We start from the raw sequence: 25,915 nt of genomic DNA, 5'->3' as shown, positions 1-25,915 counted from the left end.
TCACAGCAGGTAATGGTACAGCGAACAGTGCTGCAGGTGTCCTCACAGACAAAATCAGGGCAGCACAAAAACTCCTTTGGGGTGAAGATCTGGGAAAAACAGGTAAGGATTAACTAGCTATGCATTATTTATTCATCCCTCCCCCCTTCAGACTGGTGGTACTGATGGGTTACAATCTAGGCTTTGGACTCTGTGAAGTGACTTGAGGAAATTGCCATTTCTCCCACAGTGTCCAGTATCTGCAGGAGAAGCCCTGACCTGAAGGATTACTTGGTAGATAACGAACTGAAATAATGAACTGTGGTTTTGTAGTGCTGGGGCTGCCTAGAGGGCTGGCCCTTAGCCCTTCCCCAGTGCATTCTATCACTCAGGACCCTTACCACCAGGTGAATGAGTTCCCGAGCCAAAACAAAGTAGCAGCTAAGAGATACCACTGGTTTAAAAGAAAATAACCAGGATTACATAAGACCATAACAATCTAAGATAAAGCCAATAAACGTTAAAAGGAAAAAGAGAAGATTTTGGCAGTGTGGTACAAGAATCAGAACTAACCATGTAGAAATATTAAAAATATAATATTTAAAATAAATGTAATAAAATGGAATGAAAATAGAGTGGATACAGCTGATGCATGAATTAGTGAGTTGAAAAGTTGGATTGAGAAACTCTTCCAGAAGGCAGCAAAAAAAGGATAAATAGAAAATAAATGCAGATGTAAGTGGGATGAGGGACAGAAGTAGGATGTGCCAACATTCAAATAACAAATGAGGTCAGAAGAAGAAAAAATTTGAAGATTGAGAGGGCCATAGAGTGCCAAACAAGAAAGAAGAAAGTACCCACATCTAGACACATACTGAAATTAGGAGTATCAAGGATAACGAGAAAAATCTAAAGGTTTTTAAACAGTCAATCCTTGTATAAAGGAACAAGAATCATATTGACCTTACTCTTCAGAAGAGCAATGCTGGCTGTCAGGAAACAGTATTTTTAAGGTACTGGACCTAAAATTTTATATCCATTTAAATTGTTATTCAAATGTGAGGGTTTAATAAAAAACATTAATATTCATCACTCAAAGATCCGCAGTGTAAACATTTTTGGAGAGAATACTCAAAAAACAAGTGCAGGAAATAGTTCAAGAACTAGGGGTGAGTGATCAGATACGTTGGTAAAGTGTGTACAGGCTGACCTCAGCGATACTGCAGGTTTGGTTCCAGACCACTGCAATAAGGCAAATATTGCAATAAAGCAAGTCGCGAAGTTTTTGGTTTCCACTTCTGCCCATAGGAGTTTATATCACTGGGTGTGAACAAGGTGGCATGGTGAATACGGGCACCATTGACGAGCCTTAAAGGCAGTGGCTGGTGAAGCTCTCACCCGGTGTGCATCTTTCTCTATCCTGAGACATTTATTCTCTCTAGGCTTTCTGTTCCCTTCTGTTTCTCTGAGTGTGTTTTGGGTCTCCTAGTGACTCCATAGATTCAGCATAACTTTCGGTGAGAGTAAAAGTAGGAACTTAAAAAAAAAAACACAAACTTGTCTGTGGAGTGGTTCTCAGCCTTTAGTGTGCAGATATTTGCTTAGCCTTCGGGCCGGCTGGAATGAGGCAGTGGGTGTCTTTCCCACAGCTGTGTAGTGCTAATATTACTTACCTCATCAGTAACTTCCAGTTATTACTGTGAGGTTATGGAGAGTTGCCCACTCTGTGCCTCTGTCTTAAAGGTATTCACCTACTTGCTAAAAGTCTTCAAGAGTGAAGTGATAAGATTGATTCACCTGCTGAAGACTTTAAAAAATCAGATACATGGTTCCATTTATTGTTTATATTCTAGTTTACACATTTATTTTCTTGAATAGGTAATACATTCACTGTTCAGTGAACCATATAAAAGTATCCATCTCACCTCTTCTCCAGTCACTGGGTTACCTTTCCTTGAGTCAACTAATATTAGGGGTTATTCTATGTATGCTTCTGAGTCGTTCTTTTCGTAAATGTATGATTTTTTTTTTTGGCGGTACGCGGGCCTCTCAATGCCGTGGCCTCTCCCGCCGCTGAGCACAGGCTCCGGACGCGCAGGCCCAGCGGCCACGGCTCACGGGCCCAGCCGCTCCGCGGCACGTGGGATCCTCCCGGACCGGGGCACGAACCCGTGTCCCCTGCAACGGCAGGCAGACTCCCAACCACTGCGCCACCAGGGAAGCCCTAAATGTATGATTTTAATGTTTTGGCTCTGGTAAAATGCATTAAAGGTATTAATTACTTTGCAGCTGACTTTTAGGATTAAATGTCAAGGGCTTTCTTGGACAATGTACCCTATACTACACAGTTACACATATTAATACATCGTGTGTTTTCACCTCTAGTTAATTCTGGCAGTCAGTTTGTATTTGAGGCTAGTGTGCTGGGGTAGTAGAAATTTAACCTCTTTACCTGTCTACCTTTCATTATCATCCATTTTTTAAAATTAAATATGTGAAAATAGGATAGGCAGATGATACTTATGAAGTGTCAATAACTTTATGCACTTTCTGTATTTTATATGGAAAAGAGCAGGTTTAGAAATGTGCCTTGGAGCTGTGTTCTAGGGACACCCTTGCTGTCAACTCCTCTAAGGTGGCAGTTAGATTGTGTACTTGACATGTGACTAATGTAAGATGCTACAAGGCTGGGAGTTAGGAGATCTGGTCTCTGTCTGCATTGGGCAAATCATTTGACCTCTCTGAATTAAAACACTTTACGAAAATTTGATAGAGGTTTCTAAGGTTCTCACATTCTCTACTGGAAGAGAACATTTTCCTGAGCTGCCTGTTTCAGCCTAATAGAATATTGGTAGAACACATAACCTACAGACCAGGCACAGCCCCCTCTTGGTGGTCTAAAAATGCTTAATTTCTTTTTGAGCTATTTCTCCTTTCAGCCTGGCATGATTTGCAAGAGCACTTTGGGTTTGACTGTCACTGTTATTATTTGTTCCCATTTGGTGAGGCCAGACTCAACCCAGGCAGCTGTTGATGAAATTGGACATGACCCATTGATCTGTGACATCAGTCCCCAGAGCAATCAATTGACTGAAAGAAATGCACCCAAAGTCAAATCACCATTATCATCCACAAACGAAAAAGGAAAATTCTCATTCATTTCACCTTTCATTTCCAAATATGATATACTAGGAGGGTCTCCAGCTTCATGCCAATTAGAAAAAAATATGACAAGAGAATTAAAAAGCACCAAAGGACATCTTGACCTCAGGGGAGGACTAGGTTAGACTCCATTGATCAAAGTTACTGCGCTTATTCTGCATTGGTCCCCACAGCCAGTGGGTCAGAGCTTTTACATCTGCAACCAGCAGTATTTCCACTAATTAGCCACACATGGTCCAACTTGAAGGTTCTTTGAGCCCAGTCATTAATTTTTTATCCACTCCTAAGGTAAGTTGTAAATATATGGTATCTCTTGTTTATAAGAAATATAGGAAATCCCTGTGGGGATACAAAGATAATATTTGAAATAAAATTCAGGAAAGGAGCACTGACTTTTTACACAGGAGATGCTAAATTAGTATTTGATAATAAAAGAAAATTCAAGAATATTTCTCGGACCTGTAGTTATTTAATAGTAAAAAACAGGTTTTTTTAGGAAACATAGGAATGCTTGTCTAAAGGATCTTGCTCTTGCATGCTAATATGCATGATTGTATTTCTGTTTCATGTATTTCTGTTTTTCGGTGTTCCTTTTCTTGCTATTTAAAAATTATAATTTACTAGTTTTAAAGCGAGAGTGGCAAAAAGAAGCATTAAATAGTTTAGGATTTCTAAACAGAGAATAAGTTGATAAAATGAGCTAGCTTTTTCACCTTGGGGTTTTTACAGAAAATAGCAGCTCTAGCTTTTTTTTAAGTGCTAATAAAGGAGTTCTTTTTTTTAATAAAGAATAATGGGCAGACAATTTTAAAGGAATAATTATGGGAAAGGACCTAAACTCTTTAAGAGAGGATAGAGCTTTGTAAATTATTGCTTCTGTTAATGAGGCAGAAGTCCACACTTTTTAAATCTGATTTTTTATTTGCATGTGCTAGAGATGACTACATTTTTAATTTTTGAATTACAAACAATTCACAAGTATATAGAGTAAAAATAGCCTCCTTAATACCTCTTCCAAACTCTGACAGGTACCTACTACTTTAAAATTTTTATTTAAAATATTGTTTATACATATGTATGTACATACAGCTATAAATTTACATAAATGTATATATTAGATAAAAATCAGTCATGCTTTCTTAGAAGAGTCTTTTTCCTTTTCCTTTTTCTTTTTTGCCTCTCCCTTTAAGCTCCACCCTCCACCCTCATGTTCTCCTACAGACCTCCAGTAACCTATATGAACTTCCTCATGTGTGCCCTTCTGTATTTTTTCTCCATACTTCTGTAGCCACATACACATGCATTTCCTATACATATGCATACACATATATGTATATTTATAGGATTTTGTTTTCTTCAGTGATCTATGGATGAATTATTTTGGGGAGAATTGTTGTCTTTATAAATTTTGAGTTTTCTAATCACTGAGCATGGTATATCCCACCATTAAATTTATTTATTTAAATAGTGGTATGTGTATGTGTAGTTAGCATTGTCAGCTATTCTCTTCCTGAAACTGTCCTGCTTTGGTTTCAGTGACATTGCCCTTAATGGTTTTCCCCCTCTTTCTCTTTGGCCATTTCTCATTTTCACCTGTAGACTTTTTTGTTGTTGTTGCGGTATGCGGGCCTCTCACTGTTGTGGCCTCTCCCGTTGCGGAGCACAGGCTCCGGACGTGCAGGCCCAGCGGCCATGGCTCACGGGCACAGCCGCTCCGCGGCATGTGGGATCTTCCTGGACCGGGGCACGAACCCGTGTCCCCTGCATCGGCAAGCGGACTCCCAACCACTGCGCCACCAGGGAAGCCCCAATCTGTAGACTTTTTTTCCCCTGTGCTGTTTTTCAACGTTTTGTCATTGGCTTACTTTTTCTTCTTGTCCCTAAGTGGTTTCTACCTATTCAATGATTATTCACAAATGTTTATTTATCTCTAATTTGTAACTTTTGTTATTGTTGTCTTCTGGACATCTCCACTTTTGCCATTCAGTTTTGTTGAGTAAAATCTGTAAGTTTTTTCCAATTATAATTTCTGGCATTAATGGGCTTCAAAAGCCACCTTCTACTTCAAGATATAAAATATGTTTTTACATTTCACTTTAATACTTTTATAGTTTAGTTTTTACATTTAATACTTGTATCCCATCTGGAATTTATTTTTGTGTTTGGAGATAAGTCGGGAAAATGTAACAGTTCCATGTTTTTTTCTCTTGTATTTTTGAGTTGATATTCATTTGTTTTTTTTCACTGTCCATTTTATACGTTACTGGGCATCCTTGGTGACTAAGTACTGTGAGGGCTGGACCAGGTATACATTGTTGAATTCCCTGGCATCTAGCACAATGCCTATGTGATAGTAACATGTTAGTAAACGTTGTTGAATGAATGAATTGTGGACGGAGAGAATTGTTTCATTATCTGTTTTAACTTAATAACACTTATCCTGTTTTTTTTCTATGTCTTTGATACTTGGAAGTCTTCCACATCTTAGAAGCCTTTAAGCTCTCAAATATTTTAACCTCATTGAACCTTGAAAAACATTTGGTTTTTTCAGGGTAAACCGAGTAACCTATTCATATCAGCTATGCCTTGATTCTTTCCCAGCACCCAAGCTTGCTAGAGAAGCAGTTTATATTTACTTTTCTTCTTTTTTTTTTGTTAGTTTGTTTTTGTTTGATTTGAATTTTATTTATTTTTTATACAGCAGGTCCTTATTAGTTACCTATTTTATACATATTAGTGTATACATGTCAATCCCAATCTCCCAGTTCATCCCACCACCACCACCACCACCCACTTTTCTTCTAAGTAAGCAGAGCTTCTGTGAAAACCTGCTGTTCCAGATGTGGCTTTGTAGATGTAATCATATGTCATTGCTGGTACTGTTTCTGAGCCTGCTTAATCTATACTGCTACCCTGTGCCAGTTCCTGAGGGTTTATTTGGCTGAGTTCTGTTTTCTTTACTTGTACTTTCAGTCTTGCGGTGGGAACCATCGATGATACATAATGAGGATCTATTTTGTTTTTCTGTTGATGATTTTTCCAGTGATAGAGTCAAGGAACTGAGTCTTAAAAAGAGAAGACAATTCAATCCACTATTATTTATTGATACCTTAGTGTGCCAGACCAAAATGAAATAGAAAGTGTCCCTATCTGCAAAAAGAGTACCTTTTCAGGAAAGGTAACATAAGACAACTATCACAAAACTCATTTTAGGCACAGTACCAAGTGAGTGGTATAAACACTAGTGTTGTGTGAATTTAGGAATGGGAAGAATCACTCTGACTTCGGATGGCTGGGGAAAACTTCCTGCAGGAGTTGAGACTTATTTAAGATCATGTAGGATGTATGGTAAATATGGCTTCTCATATGTTAGAAAAATGAGCAAAATTGTGGAATGGAATGCATTGTACAAATATGATGGCCAATGAGTATACCAGAATGACAGGCAACTTTGTGTAGGAGAGAAGATGACAGGAAGGGAATTGGGTCAGATTGGGGAGGGTCGTTAGTGTTTTTCCTAAAACATATTCCTTAGAAATACCCTGTTTCAGCAAGCACAGGCCATAAATATTAGAGCTGGAAAATCCTTTGTAGTTTTGTTGACACGAAGAGAGGACCTGCTGTACTGATGAGCTCGTCTTTATATATTACATCCATGGATGCTGTTAACCTCAGTGTTTTCTGTATATTTCAGACATTAGTCCCTTACCATGGGGGACTGGAATTTATTGGGTGGCATCCTAGAGGAAGCTCACTCCCACTCAACCATGGTGGGGAAAATCTGGCTGACCATCCTCTTCGTTTTCCGGATGCTGATACTAGGTGTGGCTGCTGAAGATGTCTGGGATGATGAACAGTCAGCATTTGCCTGCAACACCCAGCAGCCAGGTTGCAACACTATCTGTTACGATGATGCTTTCCCTATCTCTTTGGTCAGGTTCTGGGTTTTACAGATCATCTTTGTGTCTTCTCCCTCTCTGGTATATATGGGCCATGCACTTTATAGCCTCAGGGCCTTTGAAAAGGAGAGGCAGAGGAAAAAGTCACAGCTTAGAGCCCAGATGGAGAATCCAGAGCTTGAACTGGAGGAGCAGCAAAACATAGATAGAGAACTGAGGAAGTTGGAGGAGCAGAAGAAGATCCAAAAAGTCCCTCTGAAAGGATGTCTTCTGCGTACTTATGTCTTACACATCCTGACCAGATCTGTGCTGGAAGTAGGGTTCATGATAGGCCAATATATGCTCTATGGGTTTCAAATGCACCCCCTTTACAAATGTACTCAACCTCCTTGCCCCAATGCAGTGGATTGCTTTGTGTCCAGGCCCACAGAGAAGACCATTTTCATGCTCTTTATGCACAGCATTGCAGCCATCTCTTTGTCCCTCAACGTACTGGAAATATTTCATCTGGGGGTCAGGAAAATCATGAGGGCACTTTATGACAAATCCGGCGGTGAGGGCATTGAGGATGAAAGGGGACCTCCATTTCATTTGAAAAAATATTCAGCGGCCCAGCAGTGTATGAATTGCTCTCCTTTCCCTGAAGGAGTCTCTCTACTTCAAGCCAGCAATCAACAGCAAGTCTTCCGAGTCAATGTGCCGAATTCTAAAACCATGTGGCACATCCGACAGCCCAGGCAACTTGAGGTAGACCCTTGCTGTAGTAAGAAAGACTGGGCTAAGGCGGATCAGCACAGAGGACAGCTCCATGTCCACAGCCCGTGTCCCTGGGATGATGGTGCTAGAATTCAGCACTCGGCACAGCAACCAGACCGTTCTTCCTTTGGCTTGCAGACTACAACGCCCCAGTCCTGGCTGGGTACCACGATGGCTCCTAGACATTGTCCATCACGTACAACAGGACCCTGGGAGCAGTCCCGGGACCTGCAACCCTCAGGGGAGCCTCTCACAGATTTACACAGTCACTGCAGACACAGCGATGGCAGCATGAGAGAGAGCAGAGTCCAGACAGACAGATCTTGCATGGGCAGTCGCGAGGCCAGCTTTCTGTCCAGATTGCTGTCTGAAAAGGGACAGCTGTACAGTGACTCAGTAAGCTCCAGTTCTCAAAACAGCTTTTGCCTGGACTTTCCGCACCAGGAAAACAGCCCCTCACTTCTGCCTTCAGCCACTGGGCATAGAACATCAATGGTAAGTAAAGACAGACAGCCTGACTGATCATGGAACTTTCACAAGAGGTGTTCCACTTTGGTTACTTCTTAGCCTTCTGTTTCCTCCTTCTTTGTGTATATATGTGTGTGTTGAGAGAGAGGGAAAGGAGGAGAGAGAGGTTAATTTATGGAGAGTTAAATTCATTCATTTAACACATTCAGTTGAATTTAATTCGTAAAATAAACTTATTGAAAACTTTTATCAATTAGTCTTATAAGTGCTGGGTATATAAATGAATAAAATATCATGTGTACCATCAAAGGGCTCAGAGTCTGGATGGGAAATTAGGTAAACATATAAATGATCCGGTGTAAGGTGCCATGTTAGAGGGAGTGGTGTGCAAAGGAGGGAGAAGTCAATTCTTTCTGGATGGGTCAGGAAAAGCTTTATAGTTGAAGCTACTTTTGAACTGAGTCTTGAAAGATGTGGTGAGTTTCTCCAGACCTGGGAGGACTGGGGTACATGGAAGGAGGCTGTCCCAGTACAAGGAGAACACAGACAAAGGCTGAGAGGTGTGACATAGCAGGGCTGTCTGGGGAGCCATGTGTGTCTGGAGCACAGACTAGTAGGAGGGCTTCAGAGAGAGGGAAAGTTGGAGAAGGGGGCATGGAGGCCTTGCAGGGAGGCAGTGGAGAACCCATAGAGGATGTACAGCAGAGGAGTGACTGGATCAGAGGTGCACTTTAGACAGCTCTTTGTATCAGAGTGTGGAAAATGGATCAGAGGAGGGATCATTTGTAACCTTGAGTTGCCCTTGTCTCACTAAGGAAGGAGGGTGTGCTCCATTGTTTTAATAGCTCTGGCATTTAAAAGTCATATACAAATATTTGTTGATATATTTCACAAAGACGAAGATCAATATTGTATTGATAATTCTGTTCTCTGAAAAGCCACTGTGGAATAAACATTCCCTGGCCATTGTAAGACATAATGGATATTTACTGTGGATTCTTCTCAATTCTGAAAAAAAAAAAAAAAGGGAGAGAATGACACATGTTTTACGTACTGCTCCTAACAACTTTTTTCCATTAAAAGGAAAAATCCCCCAAGTTAATAGGGGAACTTCCCAATTGAGTTCACTTGGTTGAACTCACACTCTTGCTTTTTCCTTTGCTTCATTCTTTGTGTTAATAATGATTGAATCCTTCTACCCTAGTTTTGTATCTCCCATGAGTGAGATACTTTGTTACTGCGCTAACGCCATACCTTGAGGAGGAATCATCATACCTAGATTTTTCCTAAAATGCTTTTTTTCAAACTTATACTCATTTCTTGTCAGTGACCAGCTGTCTTCTCAGGAGATTACGTGTAAGATTATTATATGGCTGCTTGGAACCCTATGCCAAACTATAGCAGGGTTCTCAACCCTGGCTTGAGTTAGAGTCATCTGGAGCTTTAAAAAAATCTCCATGCCCAGGACCTATCCACTTCCAATCAAACCAGAATCTCTGGAGATGGGATGGAGGATTGGTATTATTAAAATTCCCATGGCGATTGTAATGTACAGCCAGGGTTGAGATCCACTATTTTATTTTATTTTATAATTTTTTTACTTTTTGGACATGCCCTGCATCTTGAAGAATCATAATTCCCTGACCAGAGATTGAACCTGGGCCACAGCAGTGAAAGTGCCAAGTCCTAACCACTGGACCACCAGGGAACTCCCGAGATCCACCATTTTAGAGTAACCTTGCCAGTGGCCACTGCTTCTTATCTGCATTTGTGAAGTCAGCATGACAATTTTCATCATTTTCTCTCTCCTGTACCTCACTCCATGTGAGAGGAGCCTTTGTATTAACAGAAAATTGAGGAAGAAAAAGCAGTGTTTAGTTGAAGCAGATTTTCTTAATCTCAGATTATCTTTTGGGAGAGACCAGCCTCGCTGAGGAGCTTGGAGAAAAGATGATGAAGGCGACAGGCCCTCCTTCTTCTTCATCTTCCTCTTTCTTCCCTGTTTATGTTTCTAAGAATTATAAATAATGCCTTTGGCCACAGAGATTTCCTACTTATGGTCACTTTCCCCCAAGCCTCTTAGGGGGTTGACAGGCCGCTTCACTCCCCAAATGGTGGAAGTCTTGGGGATTGAGGCCACAGCCGTCAGCTCCAGAGCACTGTAGCTGACACATCATACTTACTGCAAACAGAGGGATCTTTTCATTGGAAATTAGTGCAGCAAGCAAAGGATTGTTAACATCCACTTTCAATACATGGACTGTAAACAGCTTCTTACACTGTATCAGGTCCCAGAGGGCCGAAGTTTTAGGGCTCAATCAGATGTATTCTGATTGCAGCAGTTGGTGTTTCAGAGTGAAATGACTTCTGGTAGGTACCACAGTTGCTTTGCCACTTGTTCCCCTTAGAACTGTCCTGCAAAAGAAATCCATACTATTATAGGTCAGAAAAAACACCTGGAAGAGCTGTGATTTATACTCCAAGACATTTCCCTTGCCATCACCCAAACCCCGCAATTTTTTCAAGTCTAAGCTTGTTGATTACTAAATAAGTTTCTGTCAAGGTTGGTTCTTTGTGGAAAGACTTAATTGGGCATGGAGAGCAGACTTTTAGTCTGGCCGAGTGAGCATGGGGAAGAATGCTGGTTGAGTTTTAGGAACCCATGCTACCCTCTGTGATGAAGACTTTCCTCATCGTTGAATGCCTTCACCCGTCAGAGATGCTGTGGAGTAGTAATCCTCATGCCCAATTCTACTTTAAATCACCAGGGAAGCTTTGAAAAATGCCCTAATAAGAATATCTGCAGATAGAGCCTGAGCACCAATACTATTTTTTAAATTTATTTATTATTTTTGGCTGCATTGGGTCTTCGTTGCTGCACGCAGGCTTTCTCTCTAGTTGTGGCAAGCGGGGGCTACTCTTCGTTGTGGTGCGAGGGCTTCTCATTGCGATGGCTTCTCTTGTTGTGGAGCACGGGCTCTAGAGCACGAGGGCTTCAGTAGATGCGGTGCATGGGCTCAGTAGTTGTGGCTCACGGGCTCTAGAGAGCAGGCTCAGTAGTTGTGGCACACGGGCTTAGTTGCTCCGCAGCCTGTGGGATCTTCCTGGACCAGGGCTCGAACCCGTTTCCCCTGCACTGGCAGGCAGATTCTTAACCACTGCACCACGAGGGAAGCCCCCAATACTACTTTTTAAAACTCCCAGGTGATTCCAATGTGCAACCAGAGCTCAGAACCACCACTGTAGAGGAGGAAGATTTTGATTAGGAAGAAGGTTGCCCTGCGACCTCTTCCAATCTTTTGTGACATTAAAGTGCTAACAAAGAGCGTTCTCCTGTAGCTCCACAGAGCTGAGGACCTTTGCACATACTGATCTCTCTACCTGTGATGCCCCACCCACCCCAGGACCGTGGCATGGCTGATGGTGCCAGCTGTGCCAAGGTCCTGGGGAGCACTCTTGGGCCATGATCATGGAGGGGAGAACTAGGAACGAGGTTGGAATGGTCAAGGGCTGATCTGTTGGGCATTATAGGCCATGGAAAGGAATTTGAGGTGGATGGTGCAGGAGTGGTGGTGGTCTGCTACATATATTTTTAAAATCACTGTTTCTGATGAGTCTCTTGTAGAGATGCTATGGTCTGAATGTTTGTCCCCCCCCAGATTCATATGTGAAACCTTAATCCCCAGTGTGATGGTATTTGGAAGTGGGGCCTTTTGGAGGTGATTAGGTCATGAGGGTGGAGCCCTTATGAATGCGATTAGTGCCCTTATAAAAGGGGCATCAGAGAGCTCCTTTTCCCATCCACCATGTGAGGACACAGTGAAAAGATGACTGTCTGTAAACCAGGAACTGAGCTCTCACCAGACACTGAATTTGCCAGTGCATTTGTCTTGGAATTCCCAGCCTCCAGAAATATAAGCAATAAATTTCTGTTCTTTATAATCCACCCAGTCTATGGTATTTTTTTATAACAGCCCAAATAGACCAAGACAATGGGTAAGAGTGCAGTCAGGGAGACCAGCTAGGAGGCTTGCACAGTGTCCAGGTGAGAGGGGAGTGTGGCTCAGACCAGGGGTACCACTATTAATCGTTTGAAAGAAGAGTCTTTTTCTTATTTCTTGTTTTTCAAATTAAAGTCGTACATGCTCATTGAAAGACATTCAAGCAGTGTAAAAGAACATAAGAGTAAAATGTGAACCTGACCATGTGAGGGTTCATCTCTCACTCTCACCTGGACTCAATTCCCACTTCCCTCACCAAAGACAATCACTGTGAACAGAATGGGGTGTGTTCTCCTACCTTCCTCACTGCATTCACAGTCTGTCTTTGAGGACAAATATATGTCCACACATATTTTTTATTTTTTTCAAAAATATAAATGTGATCCTGCTGTAGAGATGTCTCTGCAATTTGCTTTTGCTTAATTAATGATATGTCTCAGGGACTCTCCATATCAGCACCCATGGAGATGCCTCAGTTTTATATGCCTCACGCTTTTCCATGAAATTGATGAACCATAAGATACTTGATGGCCATTTAGCCGTTCTAAGTTTTTTCTACCGCAGACAATGTTGCAGTGAATGTTTCATACATATATCTTTGATAGGTACCTAGAAGTGGAATTATTGGTTTTAATGGGCATGCACATTTTACATTTTGATAGATGCTGCCAGTTTTTGCTCAGGAAGGGCTATACCAATTGATCCTCTTTACCAGTGCATTAGCACTCTTTCCCCACACTCTTGCCAATATCAGACGTTATCTCCCCCCACCTCCAATTTGACAAACTAGAAATGTTTCATAACATTTCCCAACATTTCCAAAATGTTTGTCTTAATTTACATTTCCATGATTACTAGTAAGGTTGTTCCTATGTTTATTAGCCATCTGTATTTCTACCATGAATTATCCTTGTCTGTTTTTCTGTTATTTGTTTTTCTTCTGATTTCTAGGAGCTCTTTTATGATATTGTATTAACTCCTTGTCTATATGTGTATTGAAAGATATTCTCTCAGTCTGCTTATTTCTTATCCCTGTGTATGGTGTCTTTAAAATTTTAATATTATATTAAATCTAAAATCTCTGTGACTTCTAGGTTCTTTGCCTCATTTGGGAAGGTTTTTTTGACTCAACATTATTAACAGGGGTTATTAGATGGGTGTTTGAAGAGTTGATTGTTATAATTTATTGAACTTTTTGGCAGAGGAGCTTTACATAATATATCAATTACCAAAGAGTCTAAAGAAGAGGGGGAAAGACTCCCACTTTACTGAGTCCCTGATTGTGGTCTAGACACTGCCATGGGCTTCTTCACTGTGACTCTGTGATTATTCCCATTTAAGGATAAGGAAATAGATGACTTGTCCAAAGTCATGCAGTTAGGATGTGGTAAAGCACAGTCTTTGGGACATAGCAGGGACATGAATTAATATTTACTGAGTGAGTGGATGGGCTGGAATTGTATCCCAAGCTTGTCTGACTCGACCCAAGTCCTTCTCCCATATCCCATTGCTGCTTCCTGCTCTCCCTACACAAGGCAACCTAAGTGTAGCATATTTTTAAGATAGATTATTACAAAATGGAACATCCACATTTGGTTCAGTTTTCCCATTCTACATTACTGCAAAGTCAAAAATTCTGGTTAATTGTGGAGGGGACAAAGATGGAGCTTTGGAAAAGGTTGGCCTTTTAGTATTAGACCTGGATCTTGGACAAAACAACCACAACTGGATAATGAGGAGGAGATGGCAGGTGGGATTCAGATCTTCTGCCACAGCGCTGTTGGGGAACAGAACCTCTTACGTGCACGTTCATCTCTGGGGCAAGGTCGGGGGATTGTCTTCTGTAGGAGGTTTTTGTTTGGATTTGGGATATTTGTGACACACAAAGAGTCTCAGGTGGGTAGGCAGGACTGGCTTTTACAAGCCCTTTGAGTCTATTTTGTTTTGTTTCAGAACATGCTTCTAGAACTTTCATCCGTTATGAAAAAATAATGCATCCTGGGACCAGAAAAAAACAGACTCAGGAGCAGCTGGCATCCGCGAGATAAAAGTTGTATGTTTGTCAGCTCAAACTGCAGGAGGAACTCTGAGAACCATCCCCTCCAGAACCATGAATCAGGCAATGGCTGTGAATCGGGGGCTCCCAGCTGGGCTCCCTGACTGCTGGGCTCAGCCTCTCACTGCTCCGCTTGGCCGTGCTGCCTGAGGCCGATCCAATGCTCTCCACACACCAGGGAGGGCACTCTACCCCATCAGAGAAAATCTAGGGGCAAGAGCCGCCATCTGAGGGGAGGAGAAGTGGGATGTGCTACCATCCCTACCAGTAGCCGACTCTGCAGCAGCAGCAGTTTGGACCCTTGAACGTGGTTCCAGAGCAGGCTGGGAGCTCTGCCTGCAGCCTGGGCTCAACACGCTTCCTGTCTGTACACCAGAGGCTGGAGGGAAGCTTTCTGTTTTCTTCCTCTCATCAGCTCATTTCTTGGGGATGAAGCAGCTGGATGTTCGTCCCTAGATGCCATTACATAAAATATTGATTACAGCACTGGCAAACACTCGCATCACATGACTTTATCCTTCTGCTGGGATCATGGTCAGTAGTGATGCCATGACTGTGGGCCAGCAGGTGCTGGGGAATCTCATTCCCAACTTCCAGGGGAGTGACTGAAGCCAGCACCACTTCCTCACCCTCCCCACCCTCCCAGTGGTCCCGAGCCATCCAGGAGAGGTGCATCAAAAAAGCACTGAACACTTCTTATAGAGCACAGAGACATGGATGGCTGTGTGATGTCCACTAACTATCCAGTCGGTGAGGCTGGTTGGCTGGTCATTACCGTCTGAGTTCTGAGAATCATGAAGGTGGACTCAATTCCCATGGAAGGAGCCACTTAGCCCTGTCCTCTGTCCCGTGGCCAGACTCTCCTATCCCTGGCCACACACCTTGTAACAAAGGCTTCAAGTTATTGGGAGAATCAGTTTGTTCCAAAGACACAAAGGTCTGCATTATCTATATCCTGCTGAGATAAAATCCATACTCCTTAGCCTGGCACATAAAGCCTTCATGGGCTGACTCCTGCCTCATGTTCATTCCCTACCTCCTGTGCCCTAACCCGGCTGTGCTATGAGTAAAGCAGATTGCCTTCCCATTGTGGGTGACCAGCAGCCAATCTGTTGAGGGCCTGCATAGAATAAAAAGGTGGAAGAAGAGTGAATTTGCTTTCTCCATTTGAGAAGTGGAGTCTAATTTCCAGCCCCTTCAATCTGGGCTGGCTTTAGTGACTTGCTTGACCGTAGGATTCAAGGACAGTGATGTTCTAGGACTTCTAAGATCTTGCAATTTCTATCCAGGGTTCTTCTTGGAGATCTCTCTCTCTCTCTTCTCAACCCCAAGTTGCCATGTAAGCATTCCAGCTTACAGTTCCAGTTGAGCCCAGCCTTCCAGCCATCCCTGCCAAGACACAAGACATGTGAGTGAACCCATCTTGAACCCTCCAGACCAGGCCATCTACTAACTCAATACCACTGAATGCCCTCAATCAACATCTCATGGAAGAGAAGAATTGCCATCCGAGCCCTGCCCAAATTCCTGAACTCCCTAACTGTGAAATATTATTAATGGTTGATGTTTTTAAGTCACTGTGTTTTAAGGTAATAATTTGTTACAAAGTTTTAGATTACTGGAACAGTAATGGTAATGACAGAACAAAATAATGCAGAGTTTTATTAAAATTGTTACATGAAATATGAGAATGGAAGGCCAAAGGAGGACTTTTATTTTTTTAGAAATTCATCTCAAGTAGTCATCACTTCACTACTCTTTTCATTCTTTTTTTTTTTTATTAGTTTATTTATTTTTGGCTGCGTTGGGTCTTTGTTGCTGTGCACGGGCTTTCTCTAGTTGCAGCGAAGGGGCTACTCTTCGTTGCGGTGTGCAGCTTCTCACTGCAGTGGCTTCTCTTGTTGCAGAGCATGGGCTCTAGGCGCATGGGCTTCAGCTGTTGTGGCTCGTGGGCTTCAGCAGTTGTGGCTCCCGGGCTCTAGAGCGCAGGCTCAGTAGTTGTGGCACACGAGCTTAGTTGCTCCACGGCATGTGGGATCTTCCCGGACCAGGGCTCGAACCCGTATCCCCTGCATCGGCAGGCGGATTCTTAAGCACTGAGCCACCGGGGAAGGCCTGGAGGACTTTAATGTTTGAGGAACTTAACTTAATAATCACTCCCATTTATAGAGTATAGTAATTAAATTCCCTTCAATATTTTAAACTCCATTTATAAATGTAATGCATTTGATCTGTTTTTTAAACACTTCATACTTGTAGGACAAACACAAAATCCCTGACAAGTAAAACATTCCTGAGTGTTACCGAGTCTAAGCTCATACTGCTCACCACACGACAGGCCAATAATTGAGAGATGAGTTGTTGGGACAAGGAATAACAACTTTATTCGGAAAGCCAACAGACCGAGAAGAAGGTGGGCTCGTGCCCCAAAGAACCATCTTGCCTGAGTTAGAATTCAGGCTCCTTTTATACTAGAAGGGGAGGCAGTAAAGTCAAACATCTAGTTCCCATCAGCCTCAGGAGGGAATGTGTTAATTTCTTCCTCTCTGCAGTCATTCACAGGTGGGCCTGGTCAGGCTGTTTCCTGTGATGGAAACAAAGGTATTCTAGCTTAATGCTTATTACCTGGGAAGCAGGGTTCCCAGAGATGGGCCATTATGTATAATTTAAGCTTATAGGCAACAGCCCTTTAGTGATTAACTTGTAATAGAATACAAAAGGTTCTTCCTTATTACATCAGTACCTAAACATGTAGGAATCCTCAAGTTCTCCCAAACATTCTAATACTTTTAACAACATTGGTCAACTTCTCTTACTTTTCAGCTTAAAATCAAAGGTCTATGAATATGGTGAACTTATCTGCATTTCAAAGTAATATATCCACCTAGAACAGGAAAAAAAAAAAGATCTAATCCAGGGAAACTTGGAACACAGTACTTGGACTGTATATCTTTAGTTTAAAACAAAAAAGCAAAGAAACAAACAAAAAACAAATTAAAAAAACCTGCAAACAAATTGTAATCTCCATTTAGTAAGTTTGCTGTTTACAGTGGTATGAAGGTAGCAATTCTGAAATTATACTGTGTATATTGTAAAGCTGAGAAATGAAGAAAATATATTGATTATTGTGGGAAACAGAGTTCTCACTATGGGAAAAGGATGATACAAATATGGAAAGGGGGAAGACGAGGGATCCTGTGTTTTGGGATTGGATTAGAGATATCAATGTGAACTTATGATTTGAATGTCTATATATTTTTGAATGTCTATATACATGTGTATATTATACATATTCATATTTACTTTCTCTCTTCTCTGAAAGGGCCTAGAAGAAGTGACACACCAATAACAATGAGCACTCATACCATACAGATCTTGGTCTCTAAATACTATTCCTCAGTAAAAGGAACTCTTTAGAAATATGGATGATCCAGGAGTGGGGCAGGAGGGAAAAAAGATGATCCTGAAATACCTTGCTGTACCAGAAAGTAAAGAAGTGTTCACATAATGATGGGGGGGTATGTGCAAGAGCAACTGCTTATGGGTGAACCTGGATAATGGAACACTCTGAAATTGTTTGCAAAAAATTATGAATTGGTACATTGTTCTGGGGAAAAAGCCCCTAGCTTTCAATAGGCTATTGAAATTGGCCATTGGGCATTACCTTCCTTATTGATGAATTAATTCTAAAGAAATGGCTCCCAGGTCCTTGAGGAAAAATTCCTCATTTGTGAAACTGGCAAGAAGCTTATTTTAAAAGACTTACATATATTTGAAAAGGAGAATGAAAGAAATTCTGAAAGAAAAGGGAGGGGTGGGACTTCCCTGGCGGTCCAGTGGTTAAGACTCCGCACTTCCACTGCAGGAGGCGTGGGTTTGATCCCTGGTCGGGGAACTAAGATCCCACAAGCCGCCCCACAGACAAAAAAAAAAAAAAAAAAACGAAAAGGGAGGGGTGAATGGGGGGAGAGGAGGAGTTTCTCCGCTTATTTTTCAACAGGGAGAATAAGCCTCTTAATTTGCATTTGTTCCTACACAGTTTATAAGTAGATAGGGAAATCAGATAGTCTATCAGTTTCTAAACAAATATATTTATTTTATAATTCACATAAGTGATTTAATTAAGTAAATTGCTCCTAGTTTTCTCAGTCACCTAAATACCTGGAAGGATTGACTATTTATTAAATGCCTATTATATGTGGGACAAAGTAAGTTGAGATACAAAGATGAATAAGGCAGATCCTGTGTTCCAGAGTTTTTATTCACCCTGGTAGATAGACACAGAATCAGAACTTTTAGAGAAAAACCAAGGCCTAGGAAGGTTAAGTCATTTAACCCAGGTCACAGCGAGTTAATGGAAAGAAGTGCAACCTTAATGACCCAGGTCTTTAGATGCTGGTTCAGCACTCTCTGAACTTCACATAATACTTCTAATGATATCCTAATGAGGCGCCAGTAATTTCTTTCTTAACTTTTTAAAAAATTTATTTATTTTATTTATTTTTTATTTTTGGCTGAATTGGGTCTTTGTTGTTGCTGCGCGCAGGCTTTCTCATTGTAGTGAGTGGGGGCTACTCTCTGTTGCGGTGCGTGGGCTTCTCACTGCGGTGGCTTCTCTTGTTGCGGAGCACGGGCTCTACACATGGGCGCTTCAGCAGTTGTGGCTCGCGGGCTCTAGAGTGCAGGCTCAGTCATTGTGGCACACAGGCTTAGTTGCTCGGCGGCACGTGGGATCTTCCCGGACCAGGGCTTGAACCCGTGTCCCCTGCATTGGCAGGCGGATTCTTAACCACTGCACCACCAGGGAAGTCCTGGTAGTTCTATATTTAGTTTTTCAAGGAACCGCCATATTGTTCTCCATAGTGGCTGTATCAATTTACATTCCCACCAACAGTGTAGTTTTAGTAAGGTTTGTAATAGTTTCCTCTGATGCTGTCTCCGGGCTGATAAGGGTCTAAAGTGTTATCCAGTGATTAGCTTCTGTCTTTCCTGGTAGAGATAGAAGAGGGGACACTTTTATAAATTAATGGCAAATAGGGGGAGGGCAGAGAGCTTTTGTATAGGCATACCTTGTTTTATTGTGCTTCGCTTTATTGTATTTCACAGATACTGTGATTTTTACAAATTAAAGGTTTGTGGCAACCCTGCATTGAACAAGTCTATGAGCACCATTTTTCCAACAGCATTTGCTCACTTAGTGTCCCTGCGTCACATTTTGGTAATTCTTGCAACATTTCAAACTATTTCATTATTACTATATTGTTACTATATTATGGATACCTGTGATCAGTGATCTTTGATGTTACTATTGCAAAAATATGACGACTTGCTGAAGGCTCAGATGATGGTTAGCAGTTTTTGGCAATAAAGTATTTTTACATTAAGGTATGTAATTTTTTTAGATATGTTATGAATAGCACACTTAATAGACTATACTATAGTGCAAACATACTTTTAAATGCACTGGGAAACCAAAAAAATTATGTGACTCACTTAATTTTGATGTTTGCTTTATTGTGGTGATCTGGAAGCAAACCTGCAGTGTCTCCAAGGTATGCCTGTATCTGTTTCTCTCAATTGCCTTCAGTTCAAGAAAGCTTATATACCTTTTAGACAAAGAAGCAATACATTTGTGAAGAAATTACACGACAAAAGGGGTTTGGGCTAGGGGCAGTAAGTTGTAGGAAAGAGACTAGGAGATATAGGGAAGATAAGGATTGTTTCAGTAAGTTTGTTTCTACAAACCCATTTGAATGTTGGTTACCAGTGTCAGGTGACAATGATGTTCTTTTATTGCTGGTTCAGCGAGGGCACATTTCTCATGGGAAATTTGATGGCCTGTTTTTAGGTAGAAACATCTGCATCTGTTGTTTCCAGAGTACCTTTAGCTCAAAATAGTATGCCAAAGTGGCATATTTTGGGGTGGCATGTCTTGAAATCCTTCCTGCCAAAGTGGCATGTTTTGGGGGTGGCATATTCTGCTACCCCTTTGTACCTGAGTCCTTTTGACATGACCCTAGTAGTTTTTTAAAAAATATATTATTTTACCTTTTATTATTGAAATTTCCAAACATATACAGTAGTAGAGAGGCAAGTCTGTGGACTCCCACTACCCCAACATCCAGTTTCAATAATTATCAATATATTGCCAGTCTTGTTTCATCGATACCTACACTTTTTATCCTTGTTGATTATCATTAGCATTACTTTTAGAGCTTTCTTGACGCATAAATCACCCATTGGAAGTGTGCAATTCAACGATTTTAGTAAATTTATAGAGTTGTGCCACCATCACCACAATCCAATGTTAGACATTTCCATCACCCCAAAATGTTGCCTCTCAGCTGTTTGCAGTCAATCCTTCTTCCACTCCTATATCCAGGCAACCACTGACCTGATCTATCAGTTTAGTTACTTTAGAGCTGTTGATTTTCCCGCTGCTGCCCAATAAAAGTCTTGGGATTTCTCTTAACAGTCATCCTAAGTATTCTTTTCACATTTTTCTTTCTTTGTTGAATCTCTCACTTCCTAGATCCCATATCTTCCTCTTTCTTGGTTTATACCCTCATACAGAGGAGCACCTTTTTCAACATATTCCTGAGAAAGGGTATATAGGGGAGGAAAAATAATTTTCCTCTATCCTTCTGTGTCCTTGGCTGAGAGCCCTGTAATAAAAGACAGATTAACAAGAGAAAAACAAACATGTTAATTAACATGTATACTTCAGGTATACATGGGAGATACCCAGGGAAAAAATTGAGTCACTCCACAAGTGTGGGTAATTTTTCATCTATTGTGCTATGAACTCTCAGGGAACCCTCTCAATTTTCTTGGAATTTTTTATTATTATTTATTTATTTATTTATTTTTGGCTGTGTTGGGTCTTCGTCGCTGTGCGCGGGCTTTCTCTAGTTGCGGTGAGCAGGGGCTACTCTTCGTTGTGGCGTGTGGGCTTCTCATTGCGGTGGTTTCTCTTGTTGCGGAGCACGGGCTCTAGGCACACAGGCTTCAGTAGCTGTGGCTCGCGGGATCTAGAGCACAGGCTCAGTAGTTGTGGCGCACGGGCTTAGTTGCTCTGCGGCATGTGGGATCTTCCTGGACCAGGGCTCGAACCCGTGTCCCCTGCACTGGCAGGCGGATTCCCAACCACTGTGCCACCAGGGAAGTGCCTCTTCTTGGAAATTTAAAAATATTATTTATTTGGAAATGTATTCTGTCCCATTTTCATAGTTCACTTGTTCTGAAACTTCTGCTGTTGAGTTTGAGTTCCCCAAGGAGCAAACATTCAAATCCTGGACAAAAATTCAAATTGAAATACATTTTTAAAAGGTTTAAACTTCCTTTGGAGATCTACCCATGTCAGTAAAGAAATATCTACTCCCTTTTAAAACACTTTTTAGAGGTAGAATTTACAAAAGTGCACAAATCTTAAATGTACAGTTGATTTATTTTCTCTTTTGTATCTACCAGAGTAACCACAACCCAGGGGAAGATAATGAAACATTTCCATCTCCCTAGGAGGTTCCCTTAGGCCCTTTGCAGGCAATACCCCCCAAAAGCAACCACTAGTCTGACTTTGTCATTATTTTGGCTTGTTTATGAACTTGACGTAAATGTACTGTTAATTTTTATGTACTCTTCTACTCCCCTCTTCACAGTGCCTAAAGACTATTCTATACCTTACATACTTTATTTCATTCCCATGTCAATGAAAATAATCAATAATCTATAATAAGAATAGAAAAGAGTTTTATTTGAGCCAAACTAAGGACTAGCCTGGAAGCCAGCTTCCCAGATTACTCTGAGAAGCTGCTCCAGAGAAGCATGGTTTCCGGCACAGTTTTATATCTTGTCAGAACAAAGAACATTAAACAAGACAAGGTTACATTCCTTCAAGGTTTTAAAAAACACACACACAGATCAGCAAGTACACAGCAAGCCAGCATGGCCTTGGCACCTGTAAAGGAAGTCTTATCATCAAAGGAGTACTAGCATTAGCATCCCAGGAAGAGAGACATTTAATCTTTATATTTAACATGGACATTCTTTACTTATGGTCAGTGTGCTCTTTTAATAATTAGAGCAGATATACAATTTATGTCTGATAGGCCATAAACAGGCTGTTTTAGTTAGCATAAAATTCAAGTTAACTCATGTATAAGCCAAGAATGACTTTCATATATGTCAATACGTGAAAATTTATTTTATCACCCATCTTAACATTTATATCCAATATTTATATTAAGAAAGCTGCAAGGGACTTCCCTGGTGGCGCAGTGGTTAAGAATCCGCCTGCCAATGCAGGGGACACGGGTGCGAGCCCTGGTCCGGGAAGATCCCACATGCCGCTGGAGCAACTAAGCCTGTGCACCACAACTACTGAGCCTGCTCTCTAGAGCCCACGAGCCACAGCTACTGAAACCCGCGCGCCTAGAGCCCGTGCTCCGCAACGAGAGAGACCATCGTAATGAGAAGCCCGCGCACAGCAACGAGGACCCAACGCTGCCAAAAATTAAAAAAAAAAAAAAAAAGAATGCTGCCAGGGCTATGCTTGTTACACTTGGGTGTGAATTTCCACAGGCCAGAGGTCTAAAAAGGGAATTGCTGGGTCAGAAGTGGCAAATCTGCTTTTCATTCCTATCTGATCTTTTCGCCTGTTGAGGCATTAGGAGGCAGGAGGATCCCACAGCCCTACAGGCTCCCTAGCTTCTCCCGCATGGCGGAATCTTCTGTCTCGCTATCCCACCACTCGTCGTCTCCGGACTTCCCATCACAGCGATCTCTCGCCTCGGCTTTAAAAGCCATTTCTGCTCGGATTCCCCAGCGGGAGTTGACCGGATAGGGACGCCCGCGTTTCCGTGCCGAGGGGGCGGGGTCTGCGTCGTAAACTGGCGCCGTCGCAGGCTGGTGACGCAGTGCGCCGCGTGCTCCCCCCACGTGTGCTGCAGCTCTCAGGGTGTCCGCGGAGAAGCGGCGGTTGTTTTCTCTGGGGGCGTAGTTGGTGGCAGCTCCGGCGCGGGGACCTCAGCGGCTTGGGGGCTCTGAGCGCGAAGCAGGGAGCGTCGGTGGCCGTCTGGGGCTGAGGGCCCGCGGTCATGGAGCACCTCTTGCTGGAGGTGGCGGCCGCGCCTCTGCGGTTAATCGCTGCCAGGAACGAGAAGAGCCGCAGCGAGCTGGGCAGGTTCTTGGTAAAGCAGGTAAGAGAAGGAACGAGAGGGAAAGCGCCCGGCCGCCCCCGCCATCCCCTGGCGCGTGCCCCATGGCCCTGCGCGGAGACGGAGGGGACAGGAAAGCGGCGTCGTGTCACTCTGGCCCGCTCCCCAGGGCTGGCCCGTGGCGGAGGCGTCCTCGCGCCTCTGAGGAGCCAGGAAGGAGCCTTTTGTTTTTCTCGGGGGGAGAGCCTTGCCTTCCCCTCTCCACCGACTTACCCCCTTGCAGCGCCCTGACTGCGTGCGGCAGACGTGGCCTTCGGAGAGAAATGTGGGTGGTTTTTCTGTAACTGAGGTTGCGTGTCTGCCCTTTTGACATGTGTATTATCTAAGTGTGCCGAGTCCAGCTACTCCTGTTAGCTTGGGTGAATGTTTCCTGTCTGCCCAGTCCCAACTTTTCGGCCCACTGATAAGCATTGATTGTGTTCCTGCTCTGCCTAGCACACAGTGTGGCACTTTCAGGAGACATAAATTCGTTAAGGTCTCTGCCCACAGGGAATTTAGCGTCTATCTTTAGAGACCGTTCATAAACACAGAAAACAACTGATGGACAAAGCGAGACATTGAGTGCATAATTTCTAAGCCATGGAATTATGAATTGGTTTTCAGGGAAATGGGTGCTCTGGCCTTTTAAGAGCGATCTCTCGTTTACCACCAGCTGTCTTGAGTTTTTTCACTTGGCATTTTAACTTTGTGTTTTGTGCTTCCCCCACCCCCAATATCTGTTAGCTTCTTTTTTAAAATTAATTAATTTATTATTTATTTTTGGCTGCGTTGGGTCTTCGTTGCTGTGCGTGGGCTTTCTCTAGTTGCGGCGAGCGGGGGATATTCTTCGTTGCGGTGCGCGAGCTTCTTATTGTGGTGGCTTCTCGTTGCGGAGCACGGGCTCTAGGCACACGGGGTTCAGTAGTTGTGGCACGTGGGCTCAGTAGTTATGGCTCGCGGGCTCCAGAGCGCAGGCTCAGTAGTTGTGGCGCACGGGCTTAGTTGCTCCGCGGCATGTGGGATCTTCCTGGACCAGGGCTCAAACCCGTGTCCCTTGCACTGGTAGGCGGATTCTTAACCACTGCGCCACCAGGGAAGTCCTGTTAGCTTCTTGAGAGTAGAAAAATTTTTTTTTCGAATTCCAGTATGTAGACCGTATATATCCTATTGCTTAGGAAACAACAGCAGTATTTTGTGTCTGGAGTAGCTGGGAACTAACATGAGAGGCATTTCTGTTTGGTGACAACAAATGAACGTGTATAGCAAAGGGGAGGGAGCAGTGGAAGATATGCCTGGGGTTATCTGGCTTGTGATTCCCCCAGGGAAGGGAATCACTAACATAAATGGAGAGGTCTAGGAAAGAAAACAGATTTTTGGTGGGCTGGACTAAGGAAAGAGATGATCAGTTTGTATGAGCTGAGCTTGTGGTGACAGGCTCATGAATTATGTATTGTGGCTAGAAGTATTTTTCTGTAAGTGGGCTTGCATTTTAGAACAGAGGTTCTGAAGCTGGGGCTTATGGACCGTGGACAATAGGGGATTTATTTATTATTCTCCGCTGTAATTGGATATAAAATTGGTGCTTATGTATTGGGAGTAAAATGAGAAAAGTGGTTTGTAGCCGTTTTTAAGAGAATCTGATATTTTGAAGTGTGAACCACTCAGGTAGATTCTGAGACTATATAATAATGCTAAGGAACTTAAAAGCTACTTGAAAGTTTAGTTGAATTAAGGAGATAGGGACACCTGTGCTTCCGCTTTTTTTGTCTCACGTTCTCTCTCAGATTTTATCCAATCTGAGAGATGTTTTTCAGGTTTGTTCCTTTCCATTTTCAGTAATAGTTTCAAGCCTTTCGCTCAGAGAAGAGTTGATTGTGTTGTCATTCTATTTTTCTTCTATTTTGGGAAGCAAAATAATTTTTACTGGAAAGCAAAGGTTTTTTTTTTTTTTTTTTTTTTCCAAGCCGCGCAGCTTGTGGGATCTTAGTTCTCCAGCCGGGGATTGAACCCAGGCCCCCTCTGCAGTGAAAGCACGGAGTCCTAACCACTCTACTGCCAGGGAAGTCCCAGCAAAGTTTTTGAAACATTACTTCTCATGGAGTTTGGGATCTGAAGTAAGAATTTTTTAGGATTGTGCTTCCTTTTTTTTTTCTTTATCTCAGCTGGTGACACCACTGTCTCTCTATCCAGTCCCTTTTCACTCCTTTTCTGTCACATATAGCCAAGTCCTCCTGATTTTCCTTACTCAGTATTGGATCTGTTCCTTTCGCTTCCTCCCTACTATCTCTACCATCCTACAGTTCTGACTCTTAATTGCACCGTGGGGGTGTTCTTTCCACCACCACCAAGCAAGTCTCAGACACCAGCTGGTGTCCTATAGTTAACTCAATTCTGACACTG

General features: G+C 42.5%; 3 protein-coding genes across 9 annotated transcripts in view; all 3 read left to right on the top strand.

The window, feature by feature from the left end:
- The window catches only part of CASP8AP2 (caspase 8 associated protein 2), a 40,557-nt gene extending 40,455 nt beyond the window's left edge, over positions 1 to 102 (top strand). The window contains exon 11 of the mRNA XM_089921865.1: positions 7 to 102. Within this exon, the coding sequence (XP_089777991.1) occupies positions 7 to 13 (7 nt within the window). The 3' untranslated portion in view covers positions 14 to 102. The remainder of the gene's footprint in view (positions 1 to 6) is intronic.
- On the top strand, positions 15 to 22,855 carry GJA10 (gap junction protein alpha 10). The gene is made up of 3 exons (XM_022552693.2): positions 15 to 102; positions 6,836 to 8,291; positions 14,219 to 22,855. The coding sequence occupies exons 2-3, from the start codon at positions 6,852 to 6,854 to the stop codon at positions 14,255 to 14,257; spliced, it is 1,479 nt and encodes a 492-aa protein (XP_022408401.1). The 5' UTR covers positions 15 to 102; positions 6,836 to 6,851; the 3' UTR covers positions 14,258 to 22,855.
- A 372-nt stretch (positions 22,856 to 23,227) lies between these two features.
- Positions 23,228 to 25,915, top strand: part of MDN1 (midasin AAA ATPase 1) — a 155,823-nt gene continuing 153,135 nt past the window's right edge. For all 7 annotated transcript variants that reach the window (XR_016395154.1, XM_089921862.1, XM_089921863.1 and 4 more), the window contains exon 1: positions 23,228 to 23,518. Coding sequence is in view for 6 of the 7 variants with exons in the window: in XM_089921862.1 (XP_089777988.1) it covers positions 23,417 to 23,518 (102 nt within the window). In the remaining variant the exon portion in view is untranslated. The remainder of the gene's footprint in view (positions 23,519 to 25,915) is intronic.

Source organism: Delphinapterus leucas, chromosome 12 (assembly GCF_059928025.1).
Source record: "Delphinapterus leucas isolate spDelLeu-1000000601 "Yukka" chromosome 12, BTC_Dleu_Yukka2, whole genome shotgun sequence".
In the NCBI taxonomy this organism is placed as follows: domain Eukaryota; kingdom Metazoa; phylum Chordata; class Mammalia; order Artiodactyla; family Monodontidae; genus Delphinapterus; species Delphinapterus leucas.
Note: the sequence above shows the minus strand (reverse complement) of the source record. Positions and strands in the feature narration are given on the sequence as shown.